At 35.7% G+C, this 26,274-nt stretch overlaps 2 protein-coding genes across 2 annotated transcripts in view; one reads left to right on the top strand and one right to left on the bottom strand.

Annotated features, from left to right (window-relative positions):
• Positions 1-7,528, top strand: part of LOC107593334 (nuclear receptor subfamily 5 group A member 2) — a 61,750-nt gene extending 54,222 nt beyond the window's left edge. Inside the window, exon 7 of the mRNA XM_016283019.1 lies at positions 6,447-7,528. Coding sequence (XP_016138505.1) covers positions 6,447-6,694 — 248 coding nt within the window. The 3' untranslated portion in view covers positions 6,695-7,528. The remainder of the gene's footprint in view (positions 1-6,446) is intronic.
• Positions 7,529-11,919: 4,391 nt separating this feature from the next.
• Positions 11,920-26,274, bottom strand: part of LOC107593352 (adhesion G-protein coupled receptor D2-like) — an 86,300-nt gene continuing 71,945 nt past the window's right edge. Inside the window, exon 20 of the mRNA XM_016283035.1 lies at positions 11,920-12,047. Coding sequence (XP_016138521.1) covers positions 11,925-12,047 — 123 coding nt within the window. The 3' untranslated portion in view covers positions 11,920-11,924. The remainder of the gene's footprint in view (positions 12,048-26,274) is intronic.

Below are 26,274 nucleotides of genomic sequence, written 5' to 3'. Positions count from 1 at the left end.
CCCGTTTGGCTGTTCAGAATTGATTCGCCTCTCAAAATGATGGTTTTCCAGACACTTCTTTCCAGAAATTAGATAGATAGATAGACAGACAGACACAGATAGATAGATAGATAGATAGATAGATAGATAGACAGACAGACACAGATAGATAGACAGACAGACAGACACCGATAGATAGATAGATAGATAGATAGATAGATAGATAGATAGATATATAGACAGACAGACAGACAGACAGACATCAAGAGCCGAAAGGTAGACAGACAGACAGATAGATAGACAGATAGACAGACAAACTGATGGAAAATAGTCAAACAGACAGATAGATAGATAGACAGACAGACAGACAGACTAAGGAAAGATAGATAGATAGATAGATAGATAGATAGATAGATAGATAGATAGATAGATAGATAGATAGATAGACAGACAGACATCAAGAGCGGAAAGGTAGACAGACAGCCAGGCGGAGGATAGACAGCCAGACAGACAGACAGACGGATGGAGGATAGACAGACAGATAGATAGATAGACAGACAGACAGATGGAAAATAGTCAAACAGACAGATAGATAGATAGATAGATAGATAGATAGATAGATAGATAGATAGATAGGCAGGCAGACAGACGGACGGAGGATAGACAGACAGACAGACAGACAGACAGACAGACAGACAGATAGATAGAACTGTTGATGAAGCCATTTCATTTATTACCTCCAAACACAGAGAGTTTTATCATGATCGTTATCGTGGGTTCAGCCCACACCCTGAACCTGCGCGCTCCTGTCAGTGATTGCGCCAAAAGATAAGCAGATGTAAATATATTTTCCCTTACCTTAAGAGCAGGCAGAGTGCCTTTCAGCTAGCATTTGTAACAAGAAACGTTTGCCCCAGCTTCTCGTGTTTATTTCATCACACCTAAGGCGTTTTATACCTTCCCCGCGTCAAGTGCGCAGCATCTAAACCATCCTTGGGCGACCGGAACGTCTCTTCTACCTGCTCAGCGCCGCTATGATGGGCCTACATTTGACTTAATATATCCCCAACTGTACCAGTCCTGTTTAATTCCCTTTCATAGCGCTCAGAGGTGACCAGGGACGAGCAGATTGAGCCCTCCACGTCCCTCCTGGCTTTACATGGCTTAGTCAGGAAGAACAAACAAGCGATGAGCTCATTGATATGCAATGTTAAGGAGAATAAAGTTTAGATGGAACACTGTTGCGATTGATTTTGCATCCAAAAGCTCTCAAAATTTCTCCGAACCACCTAAACAGAAGTAAAACGCATTGAGTAAATATTATCACCAGTGACCAGGTGGACATTGGCCACAAGCAGAGCTTCAGCATTAGATGAAAAACGGGTGTTTGGAGGTCAGCGGAGTTCATGCACCGCCCCACTTCCTGATTGGTGCGAATCTGGAAGAAGTTAATGATGAATAAAGATGAAATTTTGACATGCTTGACTGACTATATGATTACAGCATGCTGTAAAGCCAAAGGGAGGGAGATGTTTTGCCCTTTGAAACTCTTTGTACACGGTCATAAACTTTTGCAAATACACAATACTGTCCTGAATCGCCCTGCTTTTAAACAATATGTTTCTGATTAGCTTCCAACAGGAAGTCATTCATTCCACTGACATCAGCCGGCTAGAAATGTCAATGGATTCATCATTTGCCTTTCAAATTTGGTATTATGATTTAACTGCACATTGACTAAACTATTAGTGGTGAAATTCCATATCTTTGTATATCTTTATATGTAATATGCATACTAACAAATTGTAATCAATATGCCATTACTGTAGTGAGCTGATGAACAACTTTGTGTATGGCGAATGCGGTCTTGCTATATTTGTGCATCCATGTCAGTATACAAATGAACCTCACAAGGGCTTTGGGGGGTTGCCGGCATGAATTTCTTGTGGAATGATCTTTTTTTCACTTAGAAAATCCTTTCTAATTAAAAAGCATCCCAGCATATCACAAGGCGAGGGGTGGTGCTGGGGGTGTCTGCGAGTGGATATGTGGGGTCGTCTAGCATGAGCGCTAGTCAAATGAACAATGTATTCCTCAGGACCTAAGGGTTTAGAGGCAGGCTACATCCCGGCCCTAGTGCACACTAAGGCTGTTTCATGAAGGAAAAAAAAGAGAAAAAGTTGATAATTAGTCCCACAGTGGCTAAATGTTGAGATAGAAAATAAGAGTGCTTACCGTGCGATGCTTCAACCTGACTGATAACTGCTGCTTGTACGGTTTTCCTGTTTTTTTTGGTATCTGTCAGCAGGGCATGATTAAGCGTCTCTTGTCGTGGATAAATTAAACAAACACGTTAATTCTCTCCTCACAACCTGCCTCTCTTGCTTGGGGCAGAAGAGATCAAGCCATTGTCATCGATCAGTCGACTCTTTTAACCCCTCCCCGTGCTTCGAAATGTTCAAACGCGACCCCACAATAATTAGCTATTTAATTTGACTTTTTTTATTGTAATGTCTTTCTTTAATTAGTATGGAAAAATGAAAGAGCCACAACTTACTTGCAGAAATTTGGAATAAGAAACCATAGTAACTACACTTGGAAATTCAGCAAATCGGGTCATTCAGTTAAGAAAAATGATTCTGCAAGGTGGCACTCAGAACTTTTCCCAAACATTTAACATTTCTTGAAACAAAAACTGAAATACTGAATAGACAATATATAGAGACAAATACAGATAGACAGACAGACAGACAGACAGATATAGACAGAACGACAGACAGATAAACCAGACTGTTCAAGTTTTTCCGCCACTCTTGCTCTGTACTTGAGAGGCTTCCTTAACATCTCACCCTCAAAAACAGCTTGACTGACAGGTCGGTGTTTGTTTACCGCTTTTCGCGAGGGCTAAAATAACCCGTCTGGAGCTGGAGATTTGTAATTGGTCATCTTCTGGTTAACCCCTCCCCCTTCCTTGTCCTGATTGTGCCTGCTGGTGTCACCCAGGGGTCAAACATCCTCACCAGCGCCATGAAGGACTCGCGGCTTGTTCTACAGACCTCATTACATTGCTGATGGAGTCACTTCCCCTACACCCCCTCTTTTTTTTGTCGGCCGAGGCAGTCTCGATTATTTTTAGGGGAAAAGAGAGCAGGCAGAGAAGTGTCAGCTGGCTCATTAGATATGGCTGGGTGGGTCCGAGTGCTTTCACAATCGTTCGGACCCCAGCAGTCTCCATTAGGAGGGACTACAGCGGGATGACCACGCTCCCGTTCAACCCCGGGTCAAAGGGATAAATAAAAGATCACATGAGGTGGCCCCTCAAAACCTGATTAAATAGAGCCACACGCCAGGGATTCATTAGAAGCTCCTGCCGCCACAGAAGCATCTGAAACACAGGAACACATGCAGCTCACCGCAACACATTAACACGCCATAAATTAAAGACATGACAAGCAAAAATCTGATGAAAAACTAAGAGGCATTTGAGATCTTGAGATCTCCCTGGAGGTCTGTTTCCCCCAAATTAATTTGCTTTCTCATCAAAATCTCCAGAGATTTTAAGCATGGAATAAAAAAATATATGTACGCTGCCATTCAGAAGTTTGGAATAATTACAGTTTCTTTATGTTTTTGAAAGAAGTCTTTTATGCCCACAAAGGCTGCGTTTATTTGATCAATAATACCACAATGCAGTGCAATATAATGGGCAATATTATTACCATTTAAAATAACATGTAAAAATGTAATATATTCCTGTAATGCAAAACTGAATTTTCAGCATCATCATTCAGAAATCATTCTATGCTGATTTGGTGCTTTAAGAAACATTTGTTTTTATCATTGTCAATGATTAAAACAGTTGTGCTGCTTAATATTTTTGTGGAGACAGATAGATAGATAGATAGATAGATATATAGATAGATAGATAGGCAGACAGATAGATAGACATACAGACAGACACAGATAGATAGACATAATACATAAAATGACAGGCAGACAGAAGGAACAGTAGATAGAGCAACTGATAGACAGCCAGACAGACTGTTCAAGTTTTTCCGCCACTCTTGCTCTGTACTTGAGAGGCTTCCTTAACATCTCACCCTCAAAAACAGCTTGACTGACAGGTCGGTGTTTGTTTACCGCTTTTCGCGAGGGCTAAAATAACCCGTCTGGAGCTGGAGATTTGTAATTGGTCATCTTCTGGTTAACCCCTCCCCCTTCCTTGTCCTGATTGTGCCTGCTGGTGTCACCCAGGGGTCAAACATCCTCACCAGCGCCATGAAGGACTCGCGGCTTATAGATAGATAGATAGATAGATAGATAGATAGATAGACAGGCAGACAGATAGATAGACATACAGACAGACACAGATAGATAGACATAATACATAAAACGACAGGCAGACAGAAGGAACAGTAGATAGAGCAACTGATAGACAGCCAGAGAGACTGTTCAAGTTTTTCCGCCACTCTTGCTCTGTACTTGAGAGGCTTCCTTAACATCTCACCCTCAAAAACAGCTTGACTGACAGGTCGGTGTTTGTTTACCGCTTTTCGCGAGGGCTAAAATAACCCGTCTGGAGCTGGAGATTTGTAATTGGTCATCTTCTGGTTAACCCCTCCCCCTTCCTTGTCCTGATTGTGCCTGCTGGTGTCACCCAGGGGTCAAACATCCTCACCAGCGCCATGAAGGACTCGCGGCTTGTTCTACAGACCTCATTACATTGCTGATGGAGTCACTTCCCCTACACCCCCTCTTTTTTTTGTCGGCCGAGGCAGTCTCGATTATTTTTAGGGGAAAAGAGAGCAGGCAGAGAAGTGTCAGCTGGCTCATTAGATATGGCTGGGTGGGTCCGAGTGCTTTCACAATCGTTCGGACCCCAGCAGTCTCCATTAGGAGGGACTACAGCGGGATGACCACGCTCCCGTTCAACCCCGGGTCAAAGGGATAAATAAAAGATCACATGAGGTGGCCCCTCAAAACCTGATTAAATAGAGACACACTCCAGGGATTCATTAGCAGCTCCAGCCATCACAGAACCATCCACACCCTCATCTGAAACACAAGAACACATGCAGCTCACTGCAACACATTAACACGCCATAAATTAAAGACATGACAAGCAAAAATCTGATGAAAAACTAAGAGGCATTTGAGATCTTGAGATCTCCCTGGAGGTCTGTTTCCCCCAAATTAATTTGCTTTCTCATCAAAATCTCCAGAGATTTTAAGCATGGAATAAAAAAATATATGTACGCTGCCATTCAGAAGTTTGGAATAATTACAGTTTCTTTATGTTTTTGAAAGAAGTCTTTTATGCCCACAAAGGCTGCGTTTATTTGATCAATAATACCACAATGCAGTGCAATATAATGGGCAATATTATTACCATTTAAAATAACATGTAAAAATGTAATATATTCCTGTAATGCAAAACTGAATTTTCAGCATCATCATTCAGAAATCATTCTATGCTGATTTGGTGCTTTAAGAAACATTTGTTTTTATCATTGTCAATGATTAAAACAGTTGTGCTGCTTAATATTTTTGTGGAAACCATGAGACATTACAGTATATAAAAAAAAACAATTAAATGAATACTTTTATTCAGCTAGGATGCATTAAACAGACATTTTCTAATGTTAGAAAAGTCAGAAGTTTGGAATAATTACAGTTTCTTTATGTTTTTGAAAGAAGTCTTTTATGCCCACAAAGGCTGCGTTTATTTGATCAATAATACCACAATGCAGTGCAATATAATGGGCAATATTATTACCATTTAAAATAACATGTAAAAATGTAATATATTCCTGTAATGCAAAACTGAATTTTCAGCATCATCATTCAGAAATCATTCTATGCTGATTTGGTGCTTTAAGAAACATTTGTTTTTATCATTGTCAATGATTAAAACAGTTGTGCTGCTTAATATTTTTGTGGAAACCATGAGACATTACAGTATAAAAAAAAAAAAATTAAATGAATACTTTTATTCAGCTAGGATGCATTAAACAGACATTTTCTAATGTTAGAAAATATTTATATTTCAAATAAATGCTGTCTTTTTTTTGTTCATCAAAGAATCCTGAAATCCTGGTTACTGGTTTCCACATAAATATGAAGCAGCAGCAGCATCTGTTTTCATCATTGATAATAATAATAATAACTATTATTAATAACTGAACTCCAATAATAATTGAGGATCATGATGTGACACTGAAGACTGGAGTAATGGATCACAGGGATAAAATACATTTTACAATATATTCAAATAGAAAACAGCTATTTTAAATTGCAATAATATTTCACAGTATTACTGCATTTTCGCTCAAATAAGCACAGCCTTGGTGAGCATATGAGACTTCAAGACTGGTTTTCTGATTCTGATTATCAAAAAAAATAAACAGTGTATATAACCACCCACATTTTAGTAACCCCAAAATTGTCTTTATCTCACCTTTCTTCAGACGTCAAGAACCTGGAGAACTTCCACCTGGTGGAGAGCGTCCAGGAACAGGTCAACGCGGCGCTGCTGGACTATGTCATGTGCAACTATCCTCAGCAGATGGACAAGTTCGGCCAGCTGCTGCTGCGGCTGCCGGAGATCCGGGCCATCAGCCTGCAGGCCGAGGAGTATCTATACTACAAACACCTGAACGGTGACGTGCCCTGTAACAATCTACTTATAGAGATGCTGCACGCCAAACGTGCCTGAGGACCGGCGGCGAGTCTTTCGTCTCAACACATCGCACACACTGCTCCCAGCACCACCTCAGTCCAGCGTCATCACCAGACATAGCCTTCGACCAAAGCACACTCACTGCATGGGTTTGTGCTGGGCCGAACACTTTGGATCTGAGAACCCCATAGCGAGGGTTTGGCGAAGGAGATACATTTCTGGTAAAGAAATGAATGAATCCAGAGATATAATGACCTCTAGGCTGCGGATTTGTCGTAGTATTGTCGAACCATGACTGTCAGTCGTTATTTGTTGTGTGTGCAGCTGATCGAATCGTCCACCTTACACTCAGACTTGAGGTGGCGGGTTTAAGATTACTGGGAAAGGACTGGGTGCTCTTTCAAGACTGGTTTGCCAGCATTGACCCAAAGTTTCCATTAGGACCTGGCCATGTGGCCTTCCTCTGTCTGTTTTAAGGCACACAAGCTGGGCCGGAGCCAGTAGGCGGAGGTAAGATGGACAACCAGCCATTGCCCGCATCTGCCCCAACTAAGACTTTATTCCAACACCTCACCAAAAAAAACCCCCTCTTTTCAAATGGGCAGCCATTTCTTCTTCTTTGTCACTCTGAGGCTGCTTTTACCAATATTTTCTCACCAAAAGTGGAAAAGGAGGAATATCACAAAATGTGTCAAGAACATGTCCGGGTCATATTTAATCTCAAAATCATAAGAGAGAAATGAGAAATTATTGATGTCTAATATTTAGTCCAATAGCACGAAAAAACTAATAAATTATTCTGAACACTGAATAAAAAGTAATTTTGTAGGCAAATGTGCTAAATGCTGTCATGAAAGTAAGAAATAAATAATTATTAGTGATTTTATTAATTTGTTTGACTGAAAAAATAAATTTTGGAGTTAAATGTGCTAAATTGTCATAGCAATTAATAAAAATATAACAATTCACAATAAAACAGAATTTTGGGAATACAATTCTAAATTGTTATAGAAGAATTAATAATCATTAACAATTTTATTATGAACTGAATTAAAATAATTCATTTTAAAAAGAATTGTGGACAGGAATGTGCTCACCTGTCATGACATAATAAAAATTGAATACATAATTGAATACAAAAAAAATCTGGTTGTAAAAATACTAAATTGTCATGAAAATAAGAATGAATAATTAGTAACAATTTTATAATTAATTTAATGAAAATAATTCATATTAAAAATAATTTTTGAGGTAAATGTGCTAAATTGTCCAGACATAAACATTTAATAGATAATTCAAAATAAACTAAATTTTGGGAGTAAAAATGCTTAATTGTTATGGAAATGGGAATTAATCATTATTAACAATTACCAAATTAATGCAACTATAAAACCTTAATAAAAATATTTTCTTATTTTTTGATTTGTGGGATGCATTGTGACCTGGAAATGTATTTACTAAGATTCGCCCTCAAAAACTCACAACACACTTTTTTCTATTTATTAGTGTAGATTTTTCAGCTCGGTTGGAACATTTTGGCAGTTTGTTCATCAACAAATGTGAATACGAATATAGCGCAGTCTCAAAGCCAGTGTGAAGAAATACCGCCTCCGTCAACACAAGACCAAAGCCTGCAGAGAACAAAAAAGAGAGAAAAAAACAACAACTTTAACTATCAGTATTAATAATTTGTGATGCCACAGTCATGTGAGTCTTGCCTTATTTCATTTCCATGCTAGCTAACCGTGCTGATGTGAATTACGATATGTAAAATAAAAAGTACATATATATATAACGTATTAATGTTATACAATTGAAAAGAAATGAGGTGTTTACATTCATGTGGTCATGTGGGAGATAACTGTGATGCGTTCAATTGCAAAGCAATTATTTCATATAAAACTAAACAAAATGTTCAGAAAATATTATATTCCTCGTTTGCTTTCTTAGGTGTGTAGTTTTCATCTTTCTTAACCAGTACTTAATTATGTCGTGAGACACTAAATCAGAGAGGAATCTCACTTAATACTGAGTTTCGAAATGTTTTTTTTTTTTTTTTATTGTGCTGGCTTATTTCTGTGGACATCTGTTTTTACGTTCTACGTTTGAATTGTACGTCACTGGTTAAGCTTAATTTATTGTTTTGGTTTCATCCATGTGTTCCTGCACAGTGGGGTGGGGTCATGACTAAATGTATTTGTTTACTGTAGCACGTTTTTAAAAATGTAGATACGAGATGCAGTTACGGCGCTAAATGGTGATTGAGTGATTCACATTAAATAACCATCAGTCCTGCCACTGTAAAATATCAAGAGCTGTACTGAAGTGATCCGGTGTGACTGACTGGTGCATCTTTTCTATCGTGAGATTTCACTGAATGTTTTCATGATAGCGTCTGTGTTCTATACCAAAGCGTCTGTCCTTCACTTGTACTTACCTGTTTGCTTCACAATGAACGGATGAGAGCTTTGATGATTGGGGACTGCCGTTGATTTTCCTGAACACTTCATTTGACTGTATTTTATAAAATTAGTGTTCATGTCAACACGAAATCAAAATTGATCCAATTTGCTTCCATATCTATCAGCTGGTGTCACCTAGAGCAGAAAATAGCCAATATTATTCAATTACAAACAAAAGAAAACAAAAGCAGAGGAAATGAAAGCAAAACTAAACAAAAGCAGAGGAAATGAAAGCAAAACTAAACAAAAGCAGAGGCACAGAAAGAAAAACTAAACAAAAAGCAAACAAAACAAAAGCAGAGGAACAAAGGAAAACGAAACAAAAACAAAGCAAACAAAACAAAAGCAGAGGAACAGAAAGGAAAATGAAACAAAAACAAAGCAAACAAAACAAAAGCAGAGGAACAGAAAGAAAAACAAAACAAAGCAAAGCAAACAAAAACTAAAGCAGAGGCACAGAAAGGAAAATAAAACAAAGCAAACAAAACAAAAGCAGAGGAACAGAAATGAAAACGAAACAAAAACAAAACAAAGCAAACAAAACAAAAGCAGAGGAACAGAAAGGAAAATGAAACAAAGCAAACAAAACAAAAGCAGAGGAACAGAAAAAAACGAAACAAAAACAAAGCAAACAAAACAAAAGCAGAGGAACAGAAAGAAAAACGAAACAAAAACAAAACAACGCAAACAAAACAAAAGCAGAGGCACAGAAAAGAAATCGAAACAAAAGCAAAGAGAAGCAAAACTAAATGAAAGCAGAAAAAGTGAAAGCAAAACAAAACAAGCTAATGGAAGGAAAAATAAATAAAACAGAGGAAAGGAAAACAGAAAACATAAAGCCAAACAAAACAAAAGCAGAGAAAGGGAAAGCAGAACAAAGAAAAACAAAACAAAAGCAAGGGGAAGGAATACAAAACCAAGTCAAACAAAAGCAGTAAATGAATCAAAATTAATATTATAAACTGTACTGTAATAAATTGCAAATGATGATAAGTTTTTTTGTTGTTTTTTTAAGAAACCTTAACATTACTGACGACAAACTTGGCCTTCAGCCTTCATTTTCCTATGAAAAATCTCCTCAAAAGTATGTGCTTGTGTTTCAGAAGGAGTAATTTCCCAAAATCCACTGCAAACTCACATTCAGCTCTATTTTGACATGTAACGGCCACTACTCATTACCAAAAAGTATTGCCACAATTTTTTCTGATGAAATTAACTGCTTTATGTGGAAATGTCAAAATATGGAAGTAAATTGGGTCACAAGTATCATTTCGTGTTGACTGTAAAAGGTCAAAAAGTATCGTCCACGCAGTAAAAAATGTTAAGGTGCCTGTTGTATCACACCTGAAATGAAATGTGTTGATTTAAAAAGCAGTGAAAATAGCCACCATGGTGACTTCTCCCAATCATCAGACCATTTTTTTTTAACAAACATGATGTTACACACCTTATCAATGTAAATGATTTACATTGACAAAAATGTTGTAGAAAGTATTTTGTAGGAGCACAACTGCTTTAATCAACATTTGCTGCATGGCATCTACGCCCCCATTTGTACATAAGACCACTTCTTTATTGATTCTAGGGAAATTGGTTTGTATTTGCTTCGTTTTGTGACTCTACTGTGTTGTGTGTTGATCAGACCGACAATCTTAAGAAATCCAGTGCCCCTCGTTCCCATTTTGTTCCCCACCACCGGAAGTCCTGCAGCTGCTTTGGATGTGTGCTTACCCTCCTGAATGTTTGGATTGGGATTCTCTTGTTTGTGCGCTGGAAGCCGCAGTCAGACCCGCATCTCTGATGTCACCTCTTGCCATAAAGAGTTTCCATACAAGCTCTTGGAATCTTTCCATCATATTTTAATAAATGACTATTATGCCAAAAGTTGTTGTTTTATTTCTATTTCTGGCATCGATGATCATCAAGTTTCACCCTACTAATCATACAAACATGAACACTTGATACAAATTCAAGAATAGGAAAATGGCTTCAGATTTCAAGAACTCGTGCCTAATCCTGTTACACTCGCATATATAGTGTGAAGACAAACTAAAAAGTATTCAACTGCCTATTATTTACAGCAAAGATTAATTATAGCTTATTAAAGATGAAACATGTACAAAATAGAGTAAATCTTCAATAAGACATTCATAATAGTAAGACTGTTTGTCACAAATGAACATTATTGTAGTTTACGCCAAGATAAATGACAAAATATGTAGAAACATTAAAGGGACAGTTCACCTAAAAATGACAATTCTGTCATCATTTACTCACCTTCAAGTTGAAACCAAAAAGATATTTTGAAGAGTGTTGGTAATCAAACAAGCATTTTTGTCCATACTATGGAAGTCAATGGCTACCGTCAACTGTTTGGTTACCAACATTCTTCAAATGATCTTATTTTGTGTTCAACAGAAGAACGAAACTCAAACAGGCTAATGGAAGCAAAACAAAAGCAGAGGAAAGGAAAACAAAAAGCAAAGCAAAAGCAAATTGAAGCAAAACTAAATAAAATGCAAAATAAAAAGCAAATTGGAGCAAAACAAAAAGTAGAATAAATCAAAACAATACAAAATAAAAAAGAAACAAAACAAAAGCAGAGGAACAGAAAGGAAAACGAAACAAAAACAAACCAAAGCAAACAAGAAAAAAAAAGCAAAGAGAAGCAGAACTAAATAAAAGAAAAAGTTGAGGGTTAATAAATGCTGACAGAATTTTAATTTTTGGGTGAACTATCCCTTTAAGGACATCATTTACACACTATCTGCACTTTACCAAAACACAAGACGTGAAGAATTGTTTCAATGAAGACACAGGTCGCTGTTCTGCTGAGGAGGTGAATATTGGGATGTCAGTTCGGCCTCCATGGGTACGTTCAGACTGCATTCGTTTGGAAGTCTGTCTTTAGGTTTTCTCAGGTTCTCCTGAAAGATTGAGAAATAAGAATTAATACAGAGAAAATAACACATTCTAGCATACTTTTCACACCCAAAAATTGCAATTTAGCACACTTTTATGTTATACTTTTCACAAAAATAATATTCTAAATGCAAAGAAAATTATGTTTTGGACACTTTGCATGTTAATTGCAATTTATTGCGTTTCAATTCATATTAAATGCAGCTGTTTGAACTTAAAAGTGCTCTTTTGCATATCAGAACAGATCTTTGACCTGTAAACAATTCCTAAATGTGGCCAAGCATATACTAACATTTCATAGAATATCAACATTATGATTTCCACAGTGATATATAAATATTTGTAAACCAAAAATTCATTATTCTCAATCACACAAGCACAAAACCGTATTTTCAAATGATAGCAAAATTGATTGAGCTGCACACCAAATTCTTCACAGGCACAGATCTGAGCTGTTTTAAATCTAAAATAGAAAGCATATACTCTGGCAAGAGCCCTAAACCAACACAACCGCACGATTTACTGAAGCCCTTCATTTTGAGAGCCGTCCTGCTGAGCGACTGTGAGAACAGACTGCAGCACTGACAGATTCATTCAGACCGCTCGAATCCATCAATACGGTAGTCAGTCAAAAACAACAAGAGATTACGATTGGATTATTTCACCACAACCATGAGGAAATATAACCTAGAAGTAAAATGCAAATGGAATGAATTCAGTTACTTAAAGGGACCTTAAAGGAGTGATTGATTGCGATTTCACTTTTTTAACATTATTTAGTGTGTAATGTTGCTGTTTGAGCATAAACAATATCTGCAAAGTTACGAAGCTGAAAGTTCAATGCAAACAGAGATATCGTCTTTTAAAATTCTGGCAGTTTAATGCCTACAAAAATGGCTGGTAGGGACTACAACAAGTTACTTCCGGGGTTCATGACATCACAATCCCAGATAAACCCCACCCTCGGGAAAAGGCGGCAACGGGGGCGGGGCCATGCTGCGCTGCTTTAGAGAAGAGGAAGAGAAAACGTCTAGCTCTCTCTCTCTCTCTCTCATTCAGCTCAGCTCCAGCAATGAACTGTTACAATTATACTCTTATTTTCACACAGCTATGAGAAGCGTTAAACATGGACGTGTGTGCAGTTGCCGTACTGTATTAAAGCTTCAATCAGGACAAAACTGTATATTAACAGCTAACATATGCAGTAGGGACGTTTAGACACGCACTAGAGGCAGTTTAGCCAATCACAACATACTGGGCAAGCTAACCAATCAGAGCCCATCGCCTATTTCTGAGGGAGGGGCTTCATAAAAGAAGGAAATGATCAGCGCGTTTCTCAGAGAAGGGACAGAGCGGTGTGGAATAAAGGTAAATGGTGTGAAAAATAATGCGTTTTTTTTTTTTTTTCAAACTAAGCATTAACACATGTTAGACTGCACCCCATAAACACAATCAAGCCTAGAATAAAACCAGTGAACCACCCCTTTAAAGAGAACTTAGAACAGAAATACAACTTTAAAAGAATATTCAGAATGTGAACTGAATGTAAAGTTTTTGAACATTTAATCGCATGCAAATGTATTATAGTTATTTATAAAAATCTAAAATTTTGTCATTTCTAAAAATTATTTCTTAAAAATCGAACTTATATTGTGTATTTAAATATATGTACAATTACACATTTGTAACAATGAAGCTGCAATTTAGCATATTTAATATATATATATATATATATATATATATATATATAGAACACCTTTAAATTTAGTATCAAATAAAAGACTATAGTTAAAATACTTTACATGTGCTTTAGTATGCTAGTCAACACATCAAAATAAGTGCATTTTTTAAAAATATGATAAAAGATTAAATTCAAAATTAGATTAAAGATTAGAAATTTAAATTAGATTTAAAATGTACTTTAAAGTAAATCTTAATTTGACATTATTACAAAATGCACTTTTTAACAGTGTACTGAAGTGTGTTATGAAAAATGTTTGTTTTATTATTGTTATATTATTTGTGTGTGTGTGTGTGATTTTTTTTTTCCTTTTTGGGTGTATTATCCTTTTAGGGTTAACGTATTAAAAACGTTTTCGTCAACTGAAATAAAGCTAAATAAAACAAAATATAAATATTAGATGAAAAACTTAAGCTAAACAATAATTAGAAATGTTGCCTTGGCAACATTAAAACACAAATTATAAAGAAATGACTAAAAATGCTAAATAAAATAAATTAACCCTAATCTGTAAAATAAGCACATAACAAAATAACTAAATAATATTTATAATAATTTAAATAACTAAAATAAAAAATGAAAAGAAAAGTAAAAGCTAATTCAAAATATGAATACAAACTTATATATATACAGTGGGGCAAAAAAGTATTTAGTCAGCCACCAATTGTGCAAGTTCTCCCACTTAAAAAGATGAGAATATATATATATATATATATATATATACACTAAATATATAAATAATACTAAAATGATGCTGATAAAGTAAGTGAATGACAGTAAATAACAACTTAAGTTTCGGTCTATTTCCAATCATATGATTTCATACAGATTTAAAATATTGTGCATGAGACATATGAACCACTGTCATAGTGCTTTATTATATACACACACACACACTTTTAAGATTTTTTAAAGAATTTAAAATTTTTGGGTACATTATCCATTTAAGTGTGTCACCTACAAACAATAATTATAATATTCATTAACATATCATTAATTATGCATCCCAGCTAACAACTCCATGTACATATTATTCAATAAAATCAGCCCTGCGTCTTCTACACAAACAGTAACCGTCTATAAATAATCAGCGCACATCAATAGACATCAGGCCACGGTTATTTGTAGCGAGAAACTTTTAGCTCAGCTTAAAATACTGCTCGGAGGCCTTGACCCAAACTTCCCAACTTCTGAAATGGACGAATTAATAGATGCATATTAAATAGGAGCAGTTGGATTGTTATGCTAAACCTCACCTCAACATGCAAAACAAATGTGGTGGGTTTGAAACGGAACACAGCGAAGGCCACCGTCCTTTCATTTAAATGCATGTATTATACATAAGTTTATATATAAAAAAGAAGGACCACAAAAGCACTAATGTGTATTTTTTTATCCTTATTAGTCATGAGGAGAAAGAAAGATAAAAAAAACTCTTTAAGCACCTGGACCTCGCTCTCAGCATTCCATTAATTACCCAGACAATGGCAACAACTTCAGAGGCAGATTTTTCAATTTCAGAAAGAAAAAGAGGCAGACAGACAGAGAGAGAGAGAGAGAGGAGAGAGGAGAGGGGGAACGAGACAGATGGAGGGAGATGGAGAGAGAGAAATGCATGTATTCAGGCTCTTCATGCTATACCAGCACTTAAATCCGACGGACCTCCCATAAAAAAGACTCAAGGTTACGTTCGATTGAAAATCCTCACAAACAACCACTTCAGAAATCCATTTAGAGCCAGTGCTGGAACATCTCATTCAAACATGTTGTCCTGTTAAAATGGTCGCGTAGCTCTTCTAAAACTCTTTCTCCGCCGCTGCTGTTTGCCGGGCCTCTTTGTAAAAGCGATTAAATTTCCACATTCTGAAGCACAAAGACATAATTACACAGGATCAGAAATGCAGCCCAAACAGAAGGTCAGACATGAAAAATGACCTCTTATTGTCACAAATGATAGGCCGTTTTGCCAAGAGTAATTTGTAACAATACCTCAGCTCGCAGTTCGTTGGAACGGCCAATGGAACACGGCCCAGATATTTCAAAAAAATTGTGTTTTGTGAGTAATGAGAGTTCAATGGAGTGTATAGAGACTAAAAAGCTCAAATGATGAAAAATAGGAAGCTCACTTATTTCTTTATTAGTTTTAATTCTGTTACAATTTACTCACCCTCATGTCAGTCTACATGTAAACCCGTTTGACTTGCTTTCTTCTGTGGAACACAAAAGGAGATGTTTTGAAGAATGTCACCGATGCTCTATTTCAGTTAAGAAAAATATGGTTTCGAAACACATAGGAAACGTCAAACCTGGCATCAAGTTTTAATTTGCACCAGGGTTATTATTAAGTCAAGTATTAAAACATTTTCATCCCGAGTTCGAATCCCAACTCGAGAACCTTTCCCGATGCCATCCCCTTTCTCTCTCCCACTTCGCTTGCTGTCAGCTGTGATCTGTCCAATCATAATGTATAGGCAAAAACACCTCAAATAAATCTTTAAAAAACTAAACATTTTCATTAATTGAAATTTAGCAAAATATAATATTAGATAAAATAAACATAAGCTAAACAATAATTCGAAATGTTGGAAACGCTAAAACACTAAAATTATAAATAAATTACTAAAAATTAAATAAACTAACACGAATCGGTTAAATAAACACATAACAACATTGCTAAAAATTAAACAAATTAAAATGAAAAATTGAAAAATAAAAGCTAATTCAAAATATTCCTAAAAACATATATAAAGTAATTATATACTAAATAATACTAAAATTATGGTGAAAGACAGTAACCAAATTAAGTTTTGGTCTATTTCCTGTCATGATTGCATATGGATTTAAAATATTGTGCATGAGACATATGGACCACTTTCATAGCGCTTTTTTGTCTCCATTTACTTTTGTCATTTATTTATTTGTCATTTTATAAGATTTACATCCCCTGCTGTATTTTATTGTATGAAAAAGAGCAGCGTGAACATTCTGCTAAACATCTGCTTTTGTGTTTTACGCAAAAATGAAAGTCATACAGATTTGAAAAGTATCTGGACTTTGAACTGAAATAAGATTTTTAGATTTAAGTTATTTTATTACAACCCAGTTACTTATTTAAAACATACTGTACTGTCATTTAGCCATAAGTAAATATGGTTAAATATTTGAGGCTAGTAAGTATGAACAGAACCCCATAGTTACATACCTCTCTAAGCAGACTTTCACCAAAACACCTTTACAAAGATAACTACCGTTCTTTTAAATTACTGCAGTATTACTGCAAAATCTGCAACCTATAATAATATTATAAGTGGTGCAGTTAAGCGCTACTGGTTGGAACGAAGGCAGGACTAAGAGTGAAGCTTTGTTAATGAGATCCAAATTGCCTAAAACACTTAACGACGTGCCAATGGATCCAAGAACAATACTTTGTAAATGGCATGCTAACAAACGTGCGCTTATACTGCAACCAGATATCTGGCCGCTGTATCACGAACCAACCCAAATCCTCAGAAGTTCAAATATCTGCTTATTTTATAAAAACTAATACCATTATTAAATAAAACAATAAATCAAGGCTAAAATGTGCCGTGTTCTTTGTGAACTGTATTTGGGATTGGTGGTTTTTGTGGATACTGTTGTTGGCGAAGACACACTAAATATATTCTGTATCAAAGGTCTTCCTGGATTCACCCCTTTTAATATAAGAGGTGTATCCAAGGTCACTTCCTGATTGTGAATCCTCCAATGAGGTGCAAGATTCAATGCTCAAGTGTTTCTTTGTGGTCTGACAATAGGAAGTGTCAGAATTTTCAATACATGTGCTTGCAAATGTCACCCAAGGTCATATGAGCGTGACAGGAGTTCGAGCAGTCAAACATAACAAAATCAAACATGCTTTTTGTAGACACGGCTACATCTACAAAACCATGTGTATGCTGCATAACATACATTTACCGCTACACAAAGAGCATAATATCATATCGTATATCATAATATCATATAGAATATCATTCATAACAGCCTGGAAAAAGCTGAACTTTGCAGAACCTTGAACCCTGAACCTTGAATTGCGACCCACTGATGGAGCGCTCAGGAAACAGCAGAAGATTGGGAAGGTTCACGCCGCGGCACAAGCAAATCAAGCACAGTAAGGTAACCGCTGCTAAGCACATGCACACATATCAAAACTACAGCTCTGGAATAGGAAATTAACGCAATTTTTGTTTTTTTGCATAATTAGCACTGCTTACAAACACAGGATTCCGTTGAGCCGTCACAACACGATGTTGCTAAACAATGAAGGTTTTTCTTCACAATATGAAGCAGGTACACAAGTCAGTGATTTTCAGGGCAGAATTGGCTGAGGTTTGTCTTGTGCAATGCAAATGCCTTGTGGTCTGTAAAAATAATGAAATGTCAATTTATATAAATGTACAAAATTAGCTAAATTAACAAAATAAATGAATAAATAAATAGAGTTTAGCACAGGAATATGAATGAATGAATATGGTTGACTGGAAACTTTTTAAATTATCAATGTAAAACTTATCAAATTAATAAAATTAATAAAAAATACAAAACAATTTCTCATTATAGCATGGGAATGAATGAATGAATGAATGAATGAATGAATGAATGAATGAATTTAAATTTTAACATTTTAGCACAGAAATATGAATTTTGTGTTTTGAGTATACGAGTATATATTGAGTATATGAGTATTGTATATTTTGTTAAATATATTAACATTAAATTACATATAGAATCCTAAGTTTTCAAAGTATGACATTTGAAATATATAATAGATATTATATATATATATATATATATATATATACATATACATACACACGCACACATATAAAAATTTTAAATTTTTTTGGTACAATGTCTTTCCCCATGGACTTCCATTGTGGTAATCAACAGCATGCACTGACGTGGTTGATAAATCTAATTAAATTGAACCTTCAACAGAAATGAACTGAAATAGCACTAATGCACTAAACTGCATCTCTTTAATTTTTATCTTATTCAAGACAGCCAGCACACCTGCTTGACCATTTCAGCACATTTGCCAAGAGGTATAAAGATGCAGAAGTCAAGCGAACGCAGCACATTAGTCTCTGTCGATAATTTTTCTGAAATTTGGTGAAGATAGAGCATTGAAGAACCTTTGGCCATCCGCCTCGCCTTCTTCTGAAAAACAGCTGTTCGTACACAGCAAATCGACAGTTATTTAGTCTGCCAGTCGATCCTTGGAGACCATTCAGTTCCTCTACAACACTGGTTCCCTGGCAGCAGCTACTTGATATCAGACAGCCTGTGCTCGCCAAGCGAACATGACACGCTCTGAAAGAGGGCCACATCAGAGGTCCGGAGCCTGGGACCATCAAAGAGAGCGTGGAGGGAGCTCCGGGGGGAACACTGGTGTGCATCTGGTTCAGTATGCATCAGAGAGGAGGGCTGCTTTGTGTCACCTGCAGAGAGAACCAGGCAAAGTCCATCAAGCTGTCATTGACCTGTGGCAAGATTGTCGGTACCTGCCGTCACTGTTAGGGTGTGTGCGCTCACGAAAGAAGACACTGTATCTGTTTAACATCAGAGAGCCGAAGGAATTCTGATTGACATTGTATGATGTGTAAACCAACAGGCCGTAGAACATGTGTAGATATGATATACCTCTCCTGAGAACTATTTACAGGGTGTTTTTGTAGATTCGGGCCAGATTCAAATCCAATTTTCCCACATTAGCACCTTGGCTTAATTCGACCAGGGGAAACATGCTAATTGCAAGGCAATTAGCATCCAGCTTTCACAGTGATATTTAATAACCAACAATTATTGGTTATTCATCTTCACGTCATTCCAAACTAGTAAGACTTTCTTTTGTCCATGTTTTTCGTTGGAACACTGAGGCAGACGTCATTGATCCTGGATGGGCACAAAACATGATAGACTTGACTAAAATTTATCTAGACAGGATGGCGACATTGAAGTTAGCATAACATAACAGTCAAAATTGACACAATACCAATTTTAGCTAATGCTCCACCTTCTTTAGATGTTTAGCCCATAAAAACTATTACAACTCTGTTCTAAAAACTAGCGATCTACAGTACTTCTACAGTACATTACTTGGCGGTCATTCAGTTTTTATATTTCACTGCACTATTTTTCCATAGTTTCTCCAATGTAAAGACTGCAAACGTTGCATTTGCATCTTGCGTCTTTTACAACATTTCGCAAATGTCATTCTGTTTTAAAATTGTGAAGCTCAAGTTAAAAATAGTTACAATTTTAATAAAAATACGACTCTAGACCTTGACAATTTTTCCAATGCACTGAAAAATGCATGCTGTGAAAACTGGCTTTTTTATAACACATTTTATAGCATTACACACGATATACCTTGTTTTAGCCAAATGCTAAGGCAACATTACAAGTAACCATCCCAGAATGCATTGCAAGAAACATGACATGACTGGTGAAGACAAAATTGGTATATTTAATGCAATTGGAAATTTAAGTTAAAAATAACTAACAATTGTCCCAACATTTTAATTTACACTGATTAGAGGCTTTAGCTTAGCAACATGCTAATGTTAACCTCAACTGGAATTAAATGCGAGTCACAGAAGAGCACTATTCTGTTTAGCAACCTTTGAAGTTATATGACACTGAACATGATAGAGTTGAAGGGAGCTGACTATGCTAAGCAAATTGCTAGGTTTTGGAACATTAACATCTCTTTCAATATGTGCATACTGTACATTTAGTTTGTTAGCTTAGCAACATGCTAATGTCTACTGGAATCAAATGTGAGTCACAGATAAGCACTATTTGTTGGCGTGCACAGTTGCTGTCAATGCAGAATGCTTCATTTCGGTTTTTGAAGATGCATCTTTTAAAATATGGCAACTCTGAAGGGAACTAACTATGGTAGACAAATCGCTAGGCTTTGGAACAGCAATATAAAAAAAATGGGCATACATTTAGTTTGTTGGCTTAGCCACACAATAATATCAAACTCTATTTAAAAACAAATGCAAGTAACAGAATAGCTCTATTTGTTTGTATGCACTGTTGCTGCCCATGTAGAATGTTTCATTTAAAGGAATTGTTCACCCAGAAATGAAAATTGCCCCATGATTTACTCAAGATATCCTAGGTGTATATGACTTTCTTCTTTCAGACGAATACAATCGGAGTTATATTAAAAATATCCTGGCTCTTCTAAGCTTTATAATGGCAGTGAATGGGGGATGAGATTTTAAAGCCCAAATTCAAAAGCGTCCATTCATCATAAATAGTGCTCCACAAGGCTCCGGGGGTGACAAAGTCCTTCTGGAGTGAATGAATGCATTTGTGTAAGAAAAATATCCATATTTAAAACTTTAGAAACCGTAATCTCTAGCTTCTGCTAACTCATGTTCACAAGAGAGTAGCATTCCAGCGGATGACGTAGGCGTAGCGTAAGCTCCGGTGAGAAGTGACGAACACGGAAGCACAGAAGATAAAACAAAACACCGGTCACGATTTAGAAGTACAAAATGAGGATTTGAAGAAAAAAATATTGGGGGATTTAAATATAAGCCAAGAGGAGACTGGTTTTCTTTTGATGTAAACAAAACTTGGTTCTCGCGAGACTAACATATTCTCACCGGAGCTTACACTACGCCTACATCCTACATCATCCGCTGGAACGCCACGCTCTCATGGACAGTTAGCGGAACTAGTAATTATGGATTATAAAGTTTTAAATATGGATATTTTTCTTACACAAACACATCGATTCACTTCAGAAGGCCTTTATTAACCCCCCGAAGCTGTGTGGAGCACTTTTTACGATGGATGGATGCAACCATCTCAACCACTATTTACTGCCATTATAAAGCTTGGAAAACCAGGATCTTTTTTTAATATAACTCTGATTGCATTCGTCTGAATCAAGAAAGTCACACCTAGGATGGCTTGAGGTTGAGTAAATCATGGGGTAATCTTCATTTTGGGGTGAATTATCCCTTTAAGTAACACTTTAGGTTACATTAAAATACTTCCTTAAAAGGGAGCTGACTATGCTATGCGAGAGCTCTAGGTTTGGGAGCAGAAATATCCATTTAAATACTGGTATGCACATTTACATTTAATTTAGTGTAAATGCTTCAGTTTATTTAAATATGTCAGTTTGACTAGATGCTACAAACAAGTTTTTTTAAGTAACATCTAAAGTTAAAGCTATTTCTCAAGTGAGTGATAATAAAAGTAAATTAGATCATACTATTTGAAATGAGAGACATTTTTAAGAATTTCTTTTGGCCAGTGCTGGACACACATGGGCAGATCAGAAACCAAATGCCGTCTTTGATATACACGTCAGACTAAAATTTGGCGTTCATGAATAATGAATGCATGTGGTGGGGGAGCATCTTCAATGAGCCAGGAGAGAGCAGCGGTAGCACTCATCTAGGGTCTGGCACGAGGCTCTAATGACTAGACCCAGAGCCCACCACAAGCCCACCGCTAACAACAGCAGCGCTCTACGGGACCGCCAGCTGTTTAATTAAGCATTAGTCTAATCTGCATCTATTGAGCCAGACGTCTGTTGGACTTCTGAGAGGGATGTTAAATGTTTCAGGTCTAAATGAGAGCCTGATCCCGTTATCTCAAACTACTGACCTGCATTTCAGTGTAAACAGGAAAATACTCTCAACATGAATGGAAGCATCTTTTTTTCCTTCTCTTTGTCCCAGCTGTTTGTTGGCAAGAACTTCACACAGCGCTAACAGATCCATTTCACAAACAGACAAAAGTGATAATTAAGAAACATCTAAGCTGTTTACACAGCACTTGCAAAAAAACTTGATGCAAAAAAGGGGGTACAAATTGCAAACTGGTATTGCTTTATGATTTTATGTTTTATGGTAACCTGATATTGAATATAAATGTATTATTTATTATTACAGCCAAGGATTGAGGTTTAGATTAAAAAAGAAAAAAATATACAATATTAATTAAATAGTATTATTTAATAATATTATTAAAATAATTAATAAATTAACAATATTTCTTAATGAATATTATACATTAATTATAAAATTATATAATTGAATATATAATTAGATAATGTATATATTATATACTGTATACATTTATTTATATTAAAAGTACATATATTATACATATATCCCATATTGTACATTACATAAAAGTTCAAATTGCAATAAATAAATTGTAAACAGAAAAAAAATTAATTGGTGACAAATTTATAAAACGCTGGTATTGCTTTATGATTTATGGTTTTATTTTTGTTTTATGGTAACCTGATATTGAATATAAATTTGGTATTATTACAGCCAAGGATTGAGGTTTATATTAAAAAAGAAAAAACTATATTAGTACTAAAAAATATTTACAAAAAAAGTAAATTAGTAATTAATATTTCTTAATGAATATTATATGTAATTATAAAATTATATAATAATTTAATATATATTAGATAATGTATATATTATATACATTTTATTTATATCAAAAGGGACAAAATATTAAATATATTTTATTATATATTCAAAATATTATGTATAGCTGTAGAAAAACAAATAATTACATAATTTATATATTATATACTGATTCAATTATTTAACATACAATTTAAAAAATATTATAATATATATCCTAATATATTATGCAATATTAACAAAAATAATATAGTATAAAACAATTTAATTATTTAAAATGATTGAACAATTAAAAAACTATTTGTAAAAATATTATTCTATATTTATTTTTTTAAACATCACAATATTATGATGTATCACACATGTATACTTATAATTAATAGTCTAATTATGCTTTAATGTATCAATATTACATATTATTTTATATAATTACAATCAATTGCCTATTTATTTACATTCTTTTTAAAACACATTTTAAAAACATTTTAAAAACTATCTTTGAAAAGTAATTTAAGATGTTTTCAGTGGCTTACAGTGGCATTACAACATGAGCGGTCATCCTTGAGTGACCTGGGGTCAAGTACCATGTTGCAAGGACACAATGAAAACAAAGGAGGACAGCAAATTTATGAACACAAGACCTTTGGGTTATAAGGTTGCATGTTATGAAAGTACTATATGCTCAAAAGTCAACAAAGATCATACATGCAGAAAAACATGAAGATCTGTCTCCGATCTAAAAGATTTACCAGCTAAAACGTTCCACATAACTCAAACTCTGTCTGGGTAGTAGGTGGGTGGTTGGACTAGGGTCACGACAGGGCGTGTAGGAAGTGACTTCATCAGTGAAAAGATGTCAGCTTGTTTTCCTTTTTTCTTTTCCTGTTGTGTTCTGATAGGAACTTCCTCTTCAATGGGGGTGGAAGTAGGTGTCACTCTCCAATCCACCCACATCACAAGGGGAAATGTCCATCACACGCCCAACCACACAGGGTAAAGAGGTGCAGATGAGCAGACTTTAGATCCCCAGAGTGACGATCAATAAACATCACATCTCCGTACCGATGACACCAGGATGGCCGTTTCCATTTTTCACTTTATCTCTTCCATTTACAAAAACACATGCCTTTTTAGGGAAAAAATAAACATGGATCACCATTGTTGAGTGAACTGTTGCTTTACAAGTCAGCAGATGTGGTTGTAAAAGGAGAACAGTCTCCACAACAAACAATTTCTGTACAGTAGTCTCTCTCAATGGGACTTGGTGATCTAAAGCGGCCGATGTTTGCGGTCTGGCTTCTTTCTTCCTGCGGAGTTAGTCACAGGAGCTCAGGTGGCCGTTCCAGAGTGACATAACAGCCCTGCGCCGCTCTTCCTCTCTTTGCTGATTGATTGGTAGGAGCAAGTGTCCTGCTGGCGATGCCCCCAAGCCACAGGAAACCTCATCAGTTGCTGTGTCTAACGAGGATGTGAGCTGTGGTGATGGCATATTAATGCTCAGGCCCCGACGGACAGCCAGAATAAAAAGACAACATGGCGATGATTCAATAAGAATTGTTTCAGGTGAAACAATGGTCTTTACGGCTGGCCGTTCAAAGAGTGTGAGAGAGGTGAGTCCATCTGCACTCTGAGGTTTGAAATATTTGGCATTGTTTTTCAGCAAAACGCCTCTTTATTTTGGTCTATTGTCAGTGGGATTGAAGGTTCAACACGTTCAAAGCACTTTTCTTGTGCTAAAATGTGTGAAAAGTTAAATATATATGATTTTTTAATAATAATAATAATAATGTTTTTTTTCTCATTTTGTCTCTCATAGTTGAGGTATACCTATGATGAAAATTACAGGCCTCTCTCATCTTTTTAAGTGGGAGAACTTGCACAATTGGTGGCTGACTAAATACTTTTTTGCCCCACTGTATATATATATGAAGAGTTCATTTACAAAAACCGATAAAAGAAATATCAAAAGAAAAGAAAATAAAAACCTGATTGCCGTGCATTATTCTCCACATATAGTGCGATCTGAACCCTAAACACGTTTTGTCAAAAGCCGGTCCACTTTCAAGGCATTGCGAGTTCACGTTTTACTGCAGAAGCTGACAAGCGCCCTTGTTGTTTTTGAACAGAAGCCGATAAGTCCATTTTAGCGAATCAGCGCGCTGTATTCAGGTCAGGTGACAAGGCTACTTTCACTTTGAAAAGACGTGCTAACTGAGAGGAGTTTCGTCAAAGCTGACTAAAAGTGATCGAGGATGGATAATTTCGACGAACTTTAAGAACCTGTGATATCTTCTTCAGGGTGTAAAGGAAAATAAAAGCTGAAACGTTTTCACGGAACCTTGCAAAAGCAGAGCGTTACAATGGTGAGGGAAAAGCTCCTTGAGCGTGTAATCACATCCATACAGTTTACGATCACAACAACGTCTGTCAGGTATCTGCATTGTCATCTGAGGAGATTACAAAGATTAAATGAGTTGTTTTTCACTCTAAAACATGAAATGCGGAGTTATCTACTTTTTGCCAAAAAACGACTGTTGGAGTTATCTGCTTTTGCTATAAAACAAACTTTTAATATATATATATAAAAAACATACTTTCAGTGAACTTTAATTCTGTAAGTTACCTGTATTTGTTTGAGTTATTAATACCTAATCAAAACAACCCAACTGCAGTTTGATTGATATTATTTGGAATGCACAATAAAAAAAAAACAATTTATGAAAATAATAAAAATGGACTTATCTGTTTTTGCAAATGAACTCTTCATATATATATATAGGCACATATATATATTTCAAATATTTCTATATATATTCAAATATTTATAAAAAAAATATATGCACATATACATATAAAAATACATGTAAATTAAAATTGAATAAAAAAAGTAACTGATCAAAAAAAACAACAGATCCATAAACATTAATTTACAAATATAAATACAGATCCAATATATATATATATATATATATATATATATATATAAATGTGTGTGTGTGCGCGTGTGTGTGTGTAGATAAAATAAATAAAAAA

Source organism: Sinocyclocheilus grahami, unplaced genomic scaffold (genome assembly GCF_001515645.1).
Source record: "Sinocyclocheilus grahami isolate Dianchi unplaced genomic scaffold, SAMN03320097.WGS_v1.1 scaffold169.1, whole genome shotgun sequence".
NCBI classification, from domain to species: Eukaryota; Metazoa; Chordata; class Actinopteri; order Cypriniformes; family Cyprinidae; genus Sinocyclocheilus; species Sinocyclocheilus grahami.
The sequence above is the reverse complement of the archived record's forward strand: the minus strand, read 5'-3'. Positions and strand labels throughout refer to the sequence as shown.